This window comes from Ptiloglossa arizonensis, chromosome 11, assembly GCF_051014685.1.
Source record: "Ptiloglossa arizonensis isolate GNS036 chromosome 11, iyPtiAriz1_principal, whole genome shotgun sequence".
In the NCBI taxonomy this organism is placed as follows: domain Eukaryota; kingdom Metazoa; phylum Arthropoda; class Insecta; order Hymenoptera; family Colletidae; genus Ptiloglossa; species Ptiloglossa arizonensis.
The window spans coordinates 17,294,338-17,308,242 of NC_135058.1; the positions used below are offsets into that span (position 1 = coordinate 17,294,338).

Here is a 13,905-nt window from a genome sequence, read left to right on the forward strand (position 1 = left end):
GACCCAACTTTTCCTTCCCCTCCTTTCGATACGTTTACCATTTTTACTCCATTTTTGTGATTTTACCGATCAAACGGACTCGAATCCTTGGCACTCGACGCGCAACCCGGAGGCACAGTGACGTACGCCCGGCTCGTCTTGTGATTCGTTAAAGAGTTTCCCACGAGGGCGAATAAATTCGCTAAAAAATCGTTACGCGCGCGTATACGTAAACGAGTTTACGTCCGAGGGACGTTCGTTTCAATTTTCAAGCTCTCTCTCTCTCTCTCTCTTTGTTTTTGAACGGGACGTAAAAGAGCGCATCCCGAATAAGAACGCGTCTCTGTGCGACGTGTTTGCGTTTCGCGTTCGTCTTTAAACGCTTCGGCCGAACGCGGCTACCGTTTCATCGATCTCCTTCGCTGCGCGAGTTTCCTCTCGAGCGGCGTGCTAAATGTCGCGCGAGAAACTTCGACGCGGAGTGTTCCATTGACAAAGTGAGCGAAAAAAGAATCGAATAAACGCAACGATAACCGAGGTGTCTCGAGGTGAAACGTGATTGGCCCGGAATCTCAAAGTTGCGCAAGAATGGACGCTTTCGCGCGGAATTTCGCAACTCGCGAGAGCGTTGAAGAAAAATTTCAAGGAATGCACCGAAGAGGAAGGGAACGCGTAGCCACGATCCGGACGCGATAAACGCGCTTTATCGGTGACAGTGAGTCGACAACAACGCCCTTCGCGCAACGGTCCATTCTTCGCGATAGAAACGCGCGGAGCGTTCTCCCAGCGACGACGTTCCTTTACACGTGTATTGCATTTACATTCGCGTTTCCACGAATCCCGGTAAATATTCGACAAGAATTACTCGTCCGTGTTCGAGCGGAATATCGTTGACTCGTTAACCGAAATCCGAAATCCGAATCTCGTTCGAGCACCGCGATCGAATTTTTACCTCCGTCGCGGTACAAACCGTTACGTTTATCGCGATCGCAAACGCGAGTATAAATACGGTTCCGGCGATACCGTAGGTTTTTATCTTAAAAATGTTTACGAATCTTCGAAATCCCTTTCTCGAACGTACACGTGAAAGTACAACGGGAAACGTACGCGAACGGCCCTCGAAGCGAACCTGACACCGGACAACGATACGAATTCTTGCACTTGCGTACATTGCCGTTTCAATTTCCAGCATCGGACTTGTGCTTAAACTTATTTCACCGTGAATCGCTCCTTCGTTTTCCGCTTATCCGAAACAAGAGAGAGCTATTTATCGACGAATCGTCGACGCTCGATCGAACCTTTCAAAACTTTCGATGGTTCTTAACGCGCAACTTTACCGTTGAGAAATTTCGAGCATTTGGACAACCCGTTACGAATAATATTCTTCCGAGATGGAAAATACCTGTCTCGAGGCGTCCGAAAGCAATCGATCTCTGGGAAATATTCGAAAGATCGTGCGCAAAAATGTTCCTCGATCGTTTTCTCGGAATAACCGACATTTCGCCTACGTCGATCCATTTAACAACGGCCGACGATAGAGAAAAAAAAAACTAGGTACCGTTCGATTTCGAAACAATATCGAAAAATATCGCTTTAAACATCGAGCACGAACCCGAATCAATTTTGAGCCTCGTGCATTTTATTTTCATAAACTTGTACGCGTATCGATCGTTCGAAAGGGAAAGAAGACGCGTTCGCCGATTCTCGTCGAGCCATCCGTATTGCCGCAACGAGACGAATCAACAGGCCGTGATAAGTTCTCGCCGCTCATTCGCTACTATTTATTCGATACCGGTGAACAAATTCGACCCGTAGAGCCTCCAAGTTCCGGACGCCGAAGAACGCCCGGAAGTGTACCGACGAGCGAAATTAATACCTCGTGCATCGTATTGCGCGCGTACGCGCAATTAATCGTCTCGGTTGCGTCGAGTGTTTCGTTATCGACGAACATAATTCCAAGAGTTGGCAACTGCTTTCCATCGAAGACAGAAACCGAACGATCGACCGATTTGTATTTATTTCAACGTTGCAAGATTACGCAGGTTACAGCGGTAATCGTACACCTATCTTTTCTCTCTTTCTTTTTCGTATTCGATTCTTCGTTCGAAACGCGCAGTCCTTTGACCGGTACTCCGCGCGACTGTAAAAACTAACAACGTAGAATATCGTTTCAATTTAAATGGAGTTTTGTCAAGAAACGGACGAAATTTAAAAACGTCGGATAAAACGTAACGGACCAATTTCTCCCGCGTTAACCGAAATCGATCGACTTTTTCCTTTCGAGTTTCATTTTTCTCTATTTCGAAGAGTTAAATTCGTTACTCGCGTTACCACCGCTGATAACGAAACACTCTGCGTACACAATTACTCGCGATCGTTGACTTTGAGCCGCGATCGAGGCGCGCGATATCGATCGACATCGAATACGCGATTAAACGGTTTTATCGAAACGTTCCGTAAAATTTCCAGGAGAGCTCGCTTTCCGCTTTTGGCGGTTATCGCGCGATCGCTAATTTTTCTATCGAAACGGATCAACTTTTTACGGGCAGAATGTACCGAACGCGCGGCACTTCGACGCGAAGCGGAAACGAAGCTAAACAGTTTCGCGCGCGTTTCAAACCCGCCACCTTTTAAGCGATTATCCGACCGACGATAGAGTTATATTCGAGATTGATTTCAATTTGCGTGCACGCGAACTTCGCCGAATACACGAGCTCGATCGTACAACGGGCCGATCATTGCCACGTAATAACCGACCGGTGATAAATCCGCGAATAGATAATCGAAATTGTAAACATCGCGAAATTACCGGCGCGTTGCTTTCCCGTCGACTACTCCTCGTTACGGATCGCATTACAAATATCGTTACCGTACGTATCGCTGTAATCGGGGCGGTACGTCTTATATAAACGCGCGTTTATTTTCGATCAACGTCGAGATTCGATGCATCGATCAACGCGTAAAATCGTTCGCGAGATTACGCGAACCGGGACAACACTCCTTTTACGAAATTCTTTCATCGTACCGTACTTATTTTTCTTTTCGTTTAGGCTCGAGTTCGATATTTTTTATTCGCGTAACACGAGCTCGTCGAATTTTCTTCTCGCGTTGTATTTCTCGAAGGTTTTGGGTCAGGTTCGACGCTTCGAGTTCAGAAGTACATTCTCTCGCGGAGGTTCTTTCGGAATTTATTCGTTTTACTTTTTTGTCGCGCGTGTTGCCGATACAAAGGATACTCGACGAATAAAAACGATATTGGATAAATGGTAAAATAAAGGAAACAAAAATGCACGAGACGAGGTGCGGCCAGAACGCTATTGTAGAACCTAACCCCGATCGATACGCAGGTGTAATTGAGAACGGACGGACGGACGGACGGAGGGAGGGAGCACCGGCGAAATGATTCGAGAGATTAGAACTCTTCGATTTATACTGGCTGTGCAGGCTATTTAACGTAGGCTGTACGATGCAGTCCGAGATCCTTCGGGGTAAAGAAATTTATCCGTACGCATCGTGATTGGAACGGCACGCTGTGCTTCGAAGGTATTGCTAGAGATACACGCCCGACGAGAACTCACGCGTCGACGTAGCGGCCCACTTGTAAGCAGTACGCTCGATATCGCGCGTATCCTTTTAATGAAAATTGCAACGAAGAATATTCGAAAGACGAGTAATTCTTGTTCGTCGATGCAAAAGAGGAGAATCGAGCGTAGAACGGTCCGCCGATGACGATAGGTATCGAGAGGTCGATTCGGTGCGCGAAGCGAACTTCTGTTTATTGTCGGCAGAAAATACGCATCGCTCCGCTCGGGCTGGCACGGCTACGAAAGTGGTGTCGCGAAATGTACCGGAAACGATGGACCGTAAAGCCACCGCCGCGGTACGCCGGGAATGGAAGCGGCTGGTGTACGCCGGCCAAGATGATCTGCATTTTCTTCTTCTCGATATTGCTGCACGGTAAGCCGATGCACAATTTATGAGTACTTTGAAACGCTTATACGCGACGCGATAAGGAAACCTTTCCTTCTCGTTCCTCGAGTTCCCTGCGAAACGGAAGCCAACGTCCAGAGAAGATAAGAATTTAGCTTCCTATTTTCGAACAAGTCCAAGAAGACGGTAAACGCGCCCCCTGAAACGTACAATAATTTTACCTTTCGAAAGGTTCTCTTCTTCGACCGTGATCCAAATATCGTCGAGCTTACCGACGAATCGCAATATTTTTCTCAAACGGCGTGTACACTTTTATCGCGTACACGAGACAGTATTATATCGTTTCTCGCAATTATTTCTCGTTACCGATCGAACGTATCGCCTCTCCAGCGGTAGAACGGTTCGATCGGAAAATCACTTTGCTCGCAAAAGATCAGCGAATCGTTTAATTTACCGCAGCTCGCGAAAAATCAAATTCTCTCGATCGGTACATACGCGCCGGTGTTCAATTACTTTTTTGTCATCGATCCCTCGTACATGGACTTGTTTATCGGGGCTGTCCGCGCGCACGATTTATTCGGAGGGTGATACGCGCGAACCGCCGCGTTCGCTCCCCGTAAATTAGAATCTCTGTGTCGTTCGGTAAACCATCGGTGCAACTATTGACCAGGTGCTCTCGTTACGGTAAGGCTTTATCGTCGCGTTAATTCTTGCAAAAGTAATTGTCGCGATATCGATTCGTTGGTTGGAACTCTTTTGGTCGATTTCCGTCTATTTGCCTGAAACGCAACCGACGAAGCTATCGTCGCGGGATAATTAGGATAATTTCGCGAGGAATCGACGACGGCGCCGATACGAGTTCGGTACGTATCGCGCGATCGATCTCTGAATTTCCACGCGAGTTTTCCCGACGAGTTCCGCTCTGTCGCACCGATTCGCGACATCGAAAGCCTGGTCGCGCGATCGCGACGACTTATTTTACGCAACGATCGATACACTTATATTCCGAACTTTCGCAGTCGAAGTCGTCGAAAGTCGGAAATAAGAGTATGCCCTTTCTCGACCGACCATTGGTATTCCAAACTTTCGAAAGTTTCTTTCCAGCTTGCCAGCGAAGAGAACTAAAAGGGGATTAAAAATTATTCGAGCGGTTTCGCGATTCGAAAACGATCCTGTAATTTCAAGAGTGGCATTTTCCCGGGAAAATCGCTGTCGGTGAACGCAATTAAAAAATCCAGGACCAGTTCTTTTTTCGAGTAGGCGAGGAGTGGTTCCGTGCACGAAACACTTTGTCCGCGCACGAGTGACTCGCGCGTCCCGGAATTTTCGCAAAAGCTCGCTCGCGGGGCACAACGGGCGACGTTGAAAACTCGTGGACCGAGGTAAAAAGCACCAGGAGAAATCGGAAAGTGGAAAGTAACGGCGCAGCTCGGCGCAGAGAGACAACATTCGGCCGGAGTGGACAACGATCCCCGACTACTTTGCAAACGTTGTTGCGGTCAGCTAACACCGCCGATGCTCGCGAAAGCTTCCTCGCGAAAGGAGTTGTTCCATAAAACCGAAAACAAACCCACACGGATCCGAAGTAATTTTTATTTCATCGATCGAATCGGGTAACCCCGCTTTCGATACAACGTTTCCGTTCGGGGATAAATCGGACTTCGGTATTTTCTATGCCCTTTCCGGGGACATTCTTCGATCGATCGAAAAATCGAGAGAGCAGCCCAAAACGCGAACTTCCGTTCTTTCCGGTACCTACCTACGCCGTTTCAATTATTTACGATAGATCGTCGTTACGCCGAAGACGAATTTCTTTTCTATCGGTCGAAACCGAGCGATTTTTCAAACAGTTTACCCAACCGCGTTCCAAATCGACTTCCATACTCCGTTCTTTGGTCGAACTTTGCGAATCTTGTTTCCCATAATTATGGGGAAAAAGCACCGCAACAGTCGCACACGATCTTTTCGTATCGCGGAACGAATCTGTCCGCGTCGCAGAGGACGGTACACCGAACGAAAGAGAGCTTCCTTTGAACAAATTCGGAGAGGAATCGACCCATCTTTGCGATTCGGGAGCGGTAAACAAAATTATCAAATACGCAAAGGGTGTTCCGAAAACGTATCGAGCGATCGAACGACTCGCTAGACTTTCCTCTCGTACCCCATCGAAACGCAAGAACCCTGAGATCAAAGTTCGAACGTTTCATCGATAATTATTCGAATTACGGAAATATGGTTACGCGATGGACGAGATCGTAAAATCTCTAGATGCGATGGGAATAAAGTTACGAGTTGCCGTGAAAGAGGTGGTGGTGCGTTAGCGATTGTAGATATTCTACATTCAGCCGTCGCTTCCCTCTACCCGTTACACGCGTCGAACAAGTTTTTCCACAAGTCCGTTGCGGTTTGAACCTTACGATTGTCGCCACGGGGCATCGACTCAATTCTAACAGAGATTTTTAACCTTCCAGGTACACGGAACGTACCGCGTATCTTCGATGAACGTACACGTCTCAGGTTTTCGACCCGTATCCTCGAGAACCTCGCATCGACTCTCCCTGCGATAGGTTTTCGTATCGATCGCGATCGTGTCCGAGCGTAGCTCACTTTCGCGCGTGTTTCGAGATCTCGGTCCGATTCGAGTACCGTGTCCCGCGTTCTCAACGGTTAGAAAGGATCCGTTTCTCTTCGGGGGTAAAATCGAACGGAGGAACGGTTCATCGTGGCCGTATAAACGCGGTGGACTCGAACTTTCGATACGACGCTTTCGGTTATCGCCGGTCGATTCGCAAGGAGTCCATTCGTCTATCCTTTCGACCTTTCGAGATCCACGCGAGCGACGGGTTACACCCGAACCATCTGTCCAAAGTTTCGCTGCAATTTTTCGAGTGGATTTACCGGGGTCACCTTTCGCGATGGTTTTTGGAACTTTATCGTCGAGACTCGTCGGTCCGTAGCGTAGCTTTCTCGGTTAAAATCACCCGACCGATATAGTATCTCGCGAACCATCGCTGAACGGAACGTTCGAAACCGATAGATTCTTCGAACGCCATATTTATCCAATAAATTGCTCTCGAGTTCGACCTCGCGCCGCGCAAGAGGACGAATTTGTTCGCCGAAAACGACCTCTCCGTTTTAACGGCGTCGAACGGGCAAACGGTAATCGAGTCGAACAATACCGCGCGCAACATCGAAGAGACGTTAACGTTTTTCGCGATGTCGCTTCAGTTTTCATCGACCGTTACGAGAATCATCGTTACGATCGGAACGAGCGACGGAGATTTTTCGCCCATCGAATTTTGTTTCTCCGCGAATCCAAAATAACCCGCGGCAAAAAGGGCGCGCGATGTAAAATCGATGGATGCGCGCTACAATTTTTGCGGATCGTTTCACGTTGCGTTTCGTACCGCGTAAATATACTTTCCAGACGGTTGGTATTTTTCGACGAATCGACTTCTTTGCCAAAAACGTTACGCACAAATATCGAATCGTACCATTGGCTAGAATTTTCCTCGCTTCCCGCGAGCTTGCAAATAGTATTACGTAGCGCGTAATCTACGTTGAACCACGAATCGTGAATAAATTCGGTAAATTCGATGATAACGATGCGACGTTACATCACGTTGAATCCGTTCGACGCGATTTTTGCCATCCAACGATCGATCGGTGGTCCTACCGGAGCCACACTCCTCTCAAACTTTACGAATATTTCGTTCGATTTGCATTAATTTTCATTTCCTCTCGATGTTGCGACCAGCTTCCAACACGGTGTCTTAAAAGAGAGAGGGAGAGAGAGTTCGCAGCTTACGGATACCGAGAGTCCAAGTTGGCGAAGCACCGTCCACTTTCGCCCGTAAAAGCATTTTTATTCTCTCAACTTGGAAAGTAAGCTTCGCTCGCGGTGTACCGTTTCCCTTTGCGACTAAATTCGCGGAGCCGCGAACGGATTCTGTCCCGATTCGCTCTTACATCGATGTTCGAGTTCGGTTCGAATTTAATCGGCCGCTCCAGGTCCATCCGCTCGATCGTGAATCACGCCGGAGACAACTTCTTTTACACCGTATTGCGAGACTGGCCTCTCTCAACGACAGAGAGCTCGGAGTTAACCAACGGGTATCGCGCGGATAATCCCTCGGAGGCCACGAGAGGTAAATTGTCTTCGATCCGACTGCGGCGTCGGTACGATAAATCGATCGAGACGATGGGCCGGCCGAGTTCTCCTATACGAGAATCGTAACGATCCGAACGCGCATACGCGTCCACGGGAGATGCGAGTATTGGTACAATACGAGACTGCGCGCCTCGAACGTCCAACGTCCAACGTCGAACTTTGAACATCGAACGTCGAACGTCGAACGTCGAACGTCGAACGGCAAACGTCGAACGTCGAACGTCGAACGGCGAACGTCGTCGAGTCCAGGACCGTTCGACGCTCGGTATCGTCCGAGAAATTTTTGCGCGCGAGAGCTTCTCCGGTAGATGGGTGAAATTCGATCGCTGTTGCGTCTCCTGTTCTCTCGACTCGATCCACGTCGGAAACGAGAACGAGCGAGAACGCGATTAACGCAACGGGAACGGTTCTCGGACAATGTTGCGTTCAACTCGTTCGAATCGCTCGCTCGGGATGTTCCGTACGCGAATAATTAATCGATAGACGCGTTCCGTTAAAATTTCGAATTTGTTAGTCCGTCGCGATCGCGTTGTCCCGGAACTCTCGAAAATCGTCCACCGATGTTCGACGATAAACGGGATCAGCGGTCGGCCCTCGAACCTCGGTCCGCGAAGATGTTTCGCGACGAAGAAAGTGACGCCCGAGGCTACGAGAAACGAGACGGATCCCAACGAACCCCTCGGATACGAGAAGCCCGAACGTCCACGCTACGAGGACGTCCGAGACGTTACGAACACCAGGGATGTCCCACCGACGTCCGAGTTGTCGACGACATCGTCCTAACGTTCGAAAGACCCACGGTTGCGAACTTTACGAAAAAAGAAAACTTTTCGGATCTTTCGGGACGTACGTTCGTTCTTCTTTTGTAAATGTAGAAATGCGCGTTCGCGTCGCGGTCACGCTCCCTTGTTTCGCGCGGCAAGGAATCGAACTTCTCGAGGGAGAAAGAAGGAAAAGGTACGTTCCTTCCGAAAGAATGAAAATTGTCGCGTTCGCGCGTCGAGACGGCAACATCGAGTCGGCAATGGACACGAGGATGGCAACGACGCGATGACGCGATGCGCGCAACTAGCGTTAACTCGGAAAGCATTCGGCGCAAATTGTACCGTAGCTTACGGGCCAGAGGCTATTCAATTTTACCAGGTTCCGCCGCGGAACCAGGAAAATGGTGAATTTACGCTTCGCCGTGTACGCGCGACCATTAATAATTCACAATGTTACCCCTACGTAACTTTGTACTTTGTAGCCTCGCGCAAATTACCGGTGAAACGTTTTCCGGACTCGTTCCGTTCGCGAAAAATCTTCGAGCGCGTGCACGCCTGCTCGCCTGCTCGCCTGCTCGCCTGCACGCCTGCGCGGCCGTGCTTCTGCCCGCGTCAACGCTCGAGAGCTTTCGGTGTACACGCGGGAACCACGCATCCCGGAATGCGCGCAGATGCTTTACGAATAAACGTTAAATTCAATTACGGAGGACCGTGTAGAAATATTATATATGCCGGGCCGCTCGTCGAACTTCAAACGCGACTGTTGCGCGCACGACCGTTTGTTCACTCGAGCGCTATTGTCCGGGTTTGCGAGCAGCTCGTCGAGTTTTTGCAAGGTGCGTCGGGAAACGAAGGTTATTTCGGACTCGGTACCGCGGCAGAATTTATTCTTTCGAAGTTTCCTCCGGGTCGCGGAACTTCGATCCGTTCAACGTAACCTTTCCGTCCTTTCGTCCATCGTTGCCGTTTCGTTGAACCGAAACTCACGCTTTCGAGCTTTCGACTCGAGCGAAGACGCTCGTCGAGAGCGCCTATTTTCGAGAATCCGTGAACCGCGACGGTCCGGCTACTATCTCTCTTTACCGACGTTATCGTTATCGTAGTCGTCGCGAACGATGGCGCGCTCCCGCGTTTCTTTCGAAGATCGGCGGGGGACGATAGTCCCGACCCCTCTGTATTTCGGGAAACCTCGAGTAGAATTTTGTTACGTGTACCGTAACTGCTCTAAAATTAAAGCGCAATTAGTTCGAAAACGTTAGTTTTCCGGCAACGTCGAGAAATTCGAAGCTTCGCGATTCGAGATTGGCGCAAATATTCGCGGATCGTCGAAAATGTTCTCGCAGCGGAGCGACGGTACGAACGAAACGAGGAAATAACACGAATAATGAAAACGCGTTCAAGGAAAGTCAATAGGGATCTCTCTGTGTTACGATCGTTTCTAATTCAAAGAATTTGCGTAGCGGGAAGCGTCGGATCGTGGAAGCTCGCAGTAGGCATCTTCAATATTTGATGGCTAGAATTAGGTTTATTTAACAACGCGAAGGGAGTATTACAGCCACCCCGACGAGTCGTACACGACTAATGTAGTTTACGCTCGGCGTTTCAATTTCTCTTTGACGAAGACTGCAACGCTACGAACACCGCGCGGCTCCGGCTTTACAAATATCCAAATAGATCCGCTTTCGAAGATACACATCGCGTTCGAAAGATACCGGAACGGGATAGGATCCTCGCGGAATCGGTACGGTCAACGAGACCGCTCGAAAATCGTAATCCCGAAATCCGGTGGAGTTTTCGGTGTACGGTGACCGAACATCTTCAACGCTTATTCGTTTCGGAACGAACGCGTCTTCTCGCTTTCCCGATACCGATACCGTACAATTCGCGTATTTTTTCTCGCGAGCGAGCCGAACGGGGCGAACGCAACGCGACCAGAACTAATCGAATCGAACGGAAAGGCAAACGATAACGACGGTTCGTCCCTACCGGCCGATCGTAACGGCTCGTCGATTACGTCCTCTCGGTCTATTTGTTTCCGTGTTAATGCACCGGCTTACGGAAAAAACTCGAATCAATCTCCGGCGTAACGGCGCTATCGACCGACCGGCGTTAACCCGGAACGCCGTGGATCGATCGATCGATCGTCGATGCCTCGGCCACGCGAGAGGAAAACGATTACGAGTCGGCTCTCTCCTTCGGGCGTGAAAACTCGAAATCGGCCGGCTCCTTTCTATCTCCAGCCTCGAATCCTCGTCCTCGCCGGAAAGACGAGCAGCCGCGCGGATCCGCGAAAAGAAACGAAACTTTCTCGCCATGGCGCGCTCCGCGTTCTTCGACTCGGGAACTTTTATTCGATCGCGGGAACTCGGTCGCCAGTGGTCCCTTTTAAACGCCGGTGATACATTTTCATCGACTTGGATCGTCCCGGGACGAGAGAAACCAGCGAAAAGATATGAAAAAAAAAACGAACGGAAAGACCAACGGAACGTCTTCGCGCTCGAGTCGTTGCGACCGTTTTCCAAAACGGTTTTCCACGAACCCCGAGACGGTTTTCCAAGGAACGCGCGAGCCATCTCGTTCGACGAGTCCCGCGAATCGCTCGAGACACGCTCGAGAACGTAGCCGGGCATCTGCGCGCTCGTAATTTTCGATGCAATTAAACGCGGAGAAGCCGCAGCGGGAGCCGGCTGGTTCGACGCGCGCGAAGACGGATTATCCTTCAAGGCGACTAATTAATCGGAGTCCCGCGCTAATTTAATACACCGAGTTAGTTGCAGCGCGTGGCTCCCAGCGGGCAAATGACCCACTTGCGGACGCTTCCCGGTAGAGTCGCGAAGAGAACTCTCCTCGAGGCTAGATCGATCATCCAGGGAGGTCCCTGGCTCCTTTACCCGCGAAACAATTAAATCGCCCGATCGAAATGGAACGGCGTAGTAAACTCGAGAACGGTTCCGTGGTCCCGGGGCTTCCGTAACTCGGGCTCGATCGAAGAGGTTTCCCGGCTCGAGCCGATTTCGGCCGCGAGAGGACAGCCTCGACTACGGAGACTCGGGTTCCCTGACTGTCCGCGTAGACACTCCGCGCTTATTTTTACGGATCGTTTCTCCTCGGTCGGTTCGTTCCGCCGAAAACGAGACCGAGAACGAGAACGAGAACGAGAACGAGAACGAGAACGAGAACGAGATCGTCTCGATCGTCCACTGGAGGTTATCCAGACACTTCCAGCCGATCGGTTCCCGCTGCTCGCTCGATAGCGCCGCTTCCCAAGGTTCTGGTTCTCTTGGTAGACCGATCGCCGACGCGGCGAAACGTAAATACGTTCGGGGATCGATTCGGGAGAGCCGCTTCGCTCCAGCGAGGGACAGCCGACCGATCGTAACCGGAGAAGCTCGTACTTTTAACGCCTTTCTTGCCGTTCGAATCGCGCACGCGGACCGAACGAAAGCGCAAACTGGAAGCACAACGATCGGTAAAAGTGTCACGTTCGCGTTGACGTTGTTCGCGAAACACCGAACGAAATCGCGAGATCGTTCGCAACGAACGTACAGGACCGAGCATCGATACTCGACCGAGCGCGATTCGAGTTTTAAAACCGGTCGCAGGGTTGCTTTTTCGAACAGCGGTACATTTTTCTTTCGAGAGAGATTCGACCGTTGTTGTTGTTCGCCACCGGTCTCCGATCGCCTCGCTTCGATTTCCGATGCTCTCGAAAATGCACTCGAGATCCAACACGAACGGATACCGGTTATCCTCCGACTCGTATCGCGTTACGCTATCGGCGCAACGCGCGAGCTTCTCGGACGAAATACGATGTCGAGTTTAGCTCGACGCAGCCTCGCAAAGGGTCAACCTCCAACGTGTACAACCGACGGTTCAACCGTACGGGAAATCCTGGACCGCGGAATTTACGGTTCGAAGATGTAAGAACGGTCGATAAAGGCGCGCCGTAACGAACCTTTGCTCCTACCTAGTTTCGAGCCGTAAAAAGTTGAAAATTTCAGAAAACTCCGAAATCCGATAAAATAACAGGATACGAGGCAAAGTGGAAATAATCGCGATCGATCTCGAGGGAGCGTCGCGCGTTCGCGGATACAACGGAACGTTCGCGGGATATAAATATCCATCGACGGCGATTTGCGGCGACAAATAACACCGCGCCGCGTCCCGCGATAACCAACCTGGACGATACATCGATGCGCGATTTACGATGCCGCTACCTCGACGATACGAGACAACCCTTTTCCTCCCTCCGTTTCTACCCACTCGATTCGGAAAACCAGGGACCGAACGTCCGACGAGTCCGAACGTTGCGAGAGGATCGGCCGATCGAAACGAAAACGTTCCGACGGTGGCTCCGTGTCTGCCTTTTGGAAATAATTTTCGACAAACACCGGCTGTCGCGATTGCGACGAAAAGGATCGACTTTAGAGACGAGAAGCGGTCGTTGGACGCAAAGTCACGAGAGATCTAACCGTTCGAGCCGAACTTGGAAACGCTCGAAACTTATTCGCGCGTCGTTCGTTTCGAAGCGTAAAAGGTGCTCGTCCGATTTCGAATTTCATCGAAACGTCCGGCCCTCGAGCCGCAACGAATACCGGCTCGGACGTCGCGTTCGTCGCGTAACTATCGGAAAAGAGAAATCTAGAACGAGCAAGGGTCTTCGCGTTCGCGGCGCAATTTTTTCCCTTCCTTCGGACCAAATTCTCCGCGAAAGCATTCTTCGATCGAGAACCGGTAAAGTTCCTTACGCAGGGACCCGTTCTCGTAACCCATTTCTCCAACGACTCGCGATTCTTCGGCTTCCTCCGGCTAGGGAAAGAATGCGAATGGAAACGGTACGAAAGATTCCGTTCGAGCCGAGCGACGGCCGAACGACGCGCGCGCGCCGACACGCTTCTTCGATCGGAGCCGCGAACGTTCCATCGAAGGGACGTGGAATCGCAGCTTCCGCGTCGACGAACGTTCCTTAACGACGAAAAATAATATTTCTCGTTCCCCCGTATCCCCCGCACCTCGGTTACGAGCTTGCGATCGAAACACCGCACTCCGTGAATTTTCCAG

At 50.4% G+C, this 13,905-nt stretch overlaps 1 protein-coding gene across 4 annotated transcripts in view; it reads left to right on the forward strand.

The window, feature by feature from the left end:
- The first annotated feature begins 337 nt into the window (after window positions 1–337).
- The window catches only part of LOC143152787 (zwei Ig domain protein zig-8-like), a 52,945-nt gene continuing 39,377 nt past the window's right edge, over window positions 338–13,905 (forward strand). For 2 of the 4 annotated variants that reach the window (XM_076323276.1, XM_076323280.1), the window contains exon 1: window positions 3,082–3,936. In XM_076323276.1, the coding sequence (XP_076179391.1) occupies window positions 3,705–3,936 (232 nt within the window). In that variant the 5' untranslated portion in view covers window positions 3,082–3,704. Of the gene's footprint in view, window positions 695–3,081; window positions 3,937–13,905 lie in introns of those variants that run through there. The other 2 variants (XM_076323277.1, XM_076323278.1) reach the window with 2 other exon arrangements.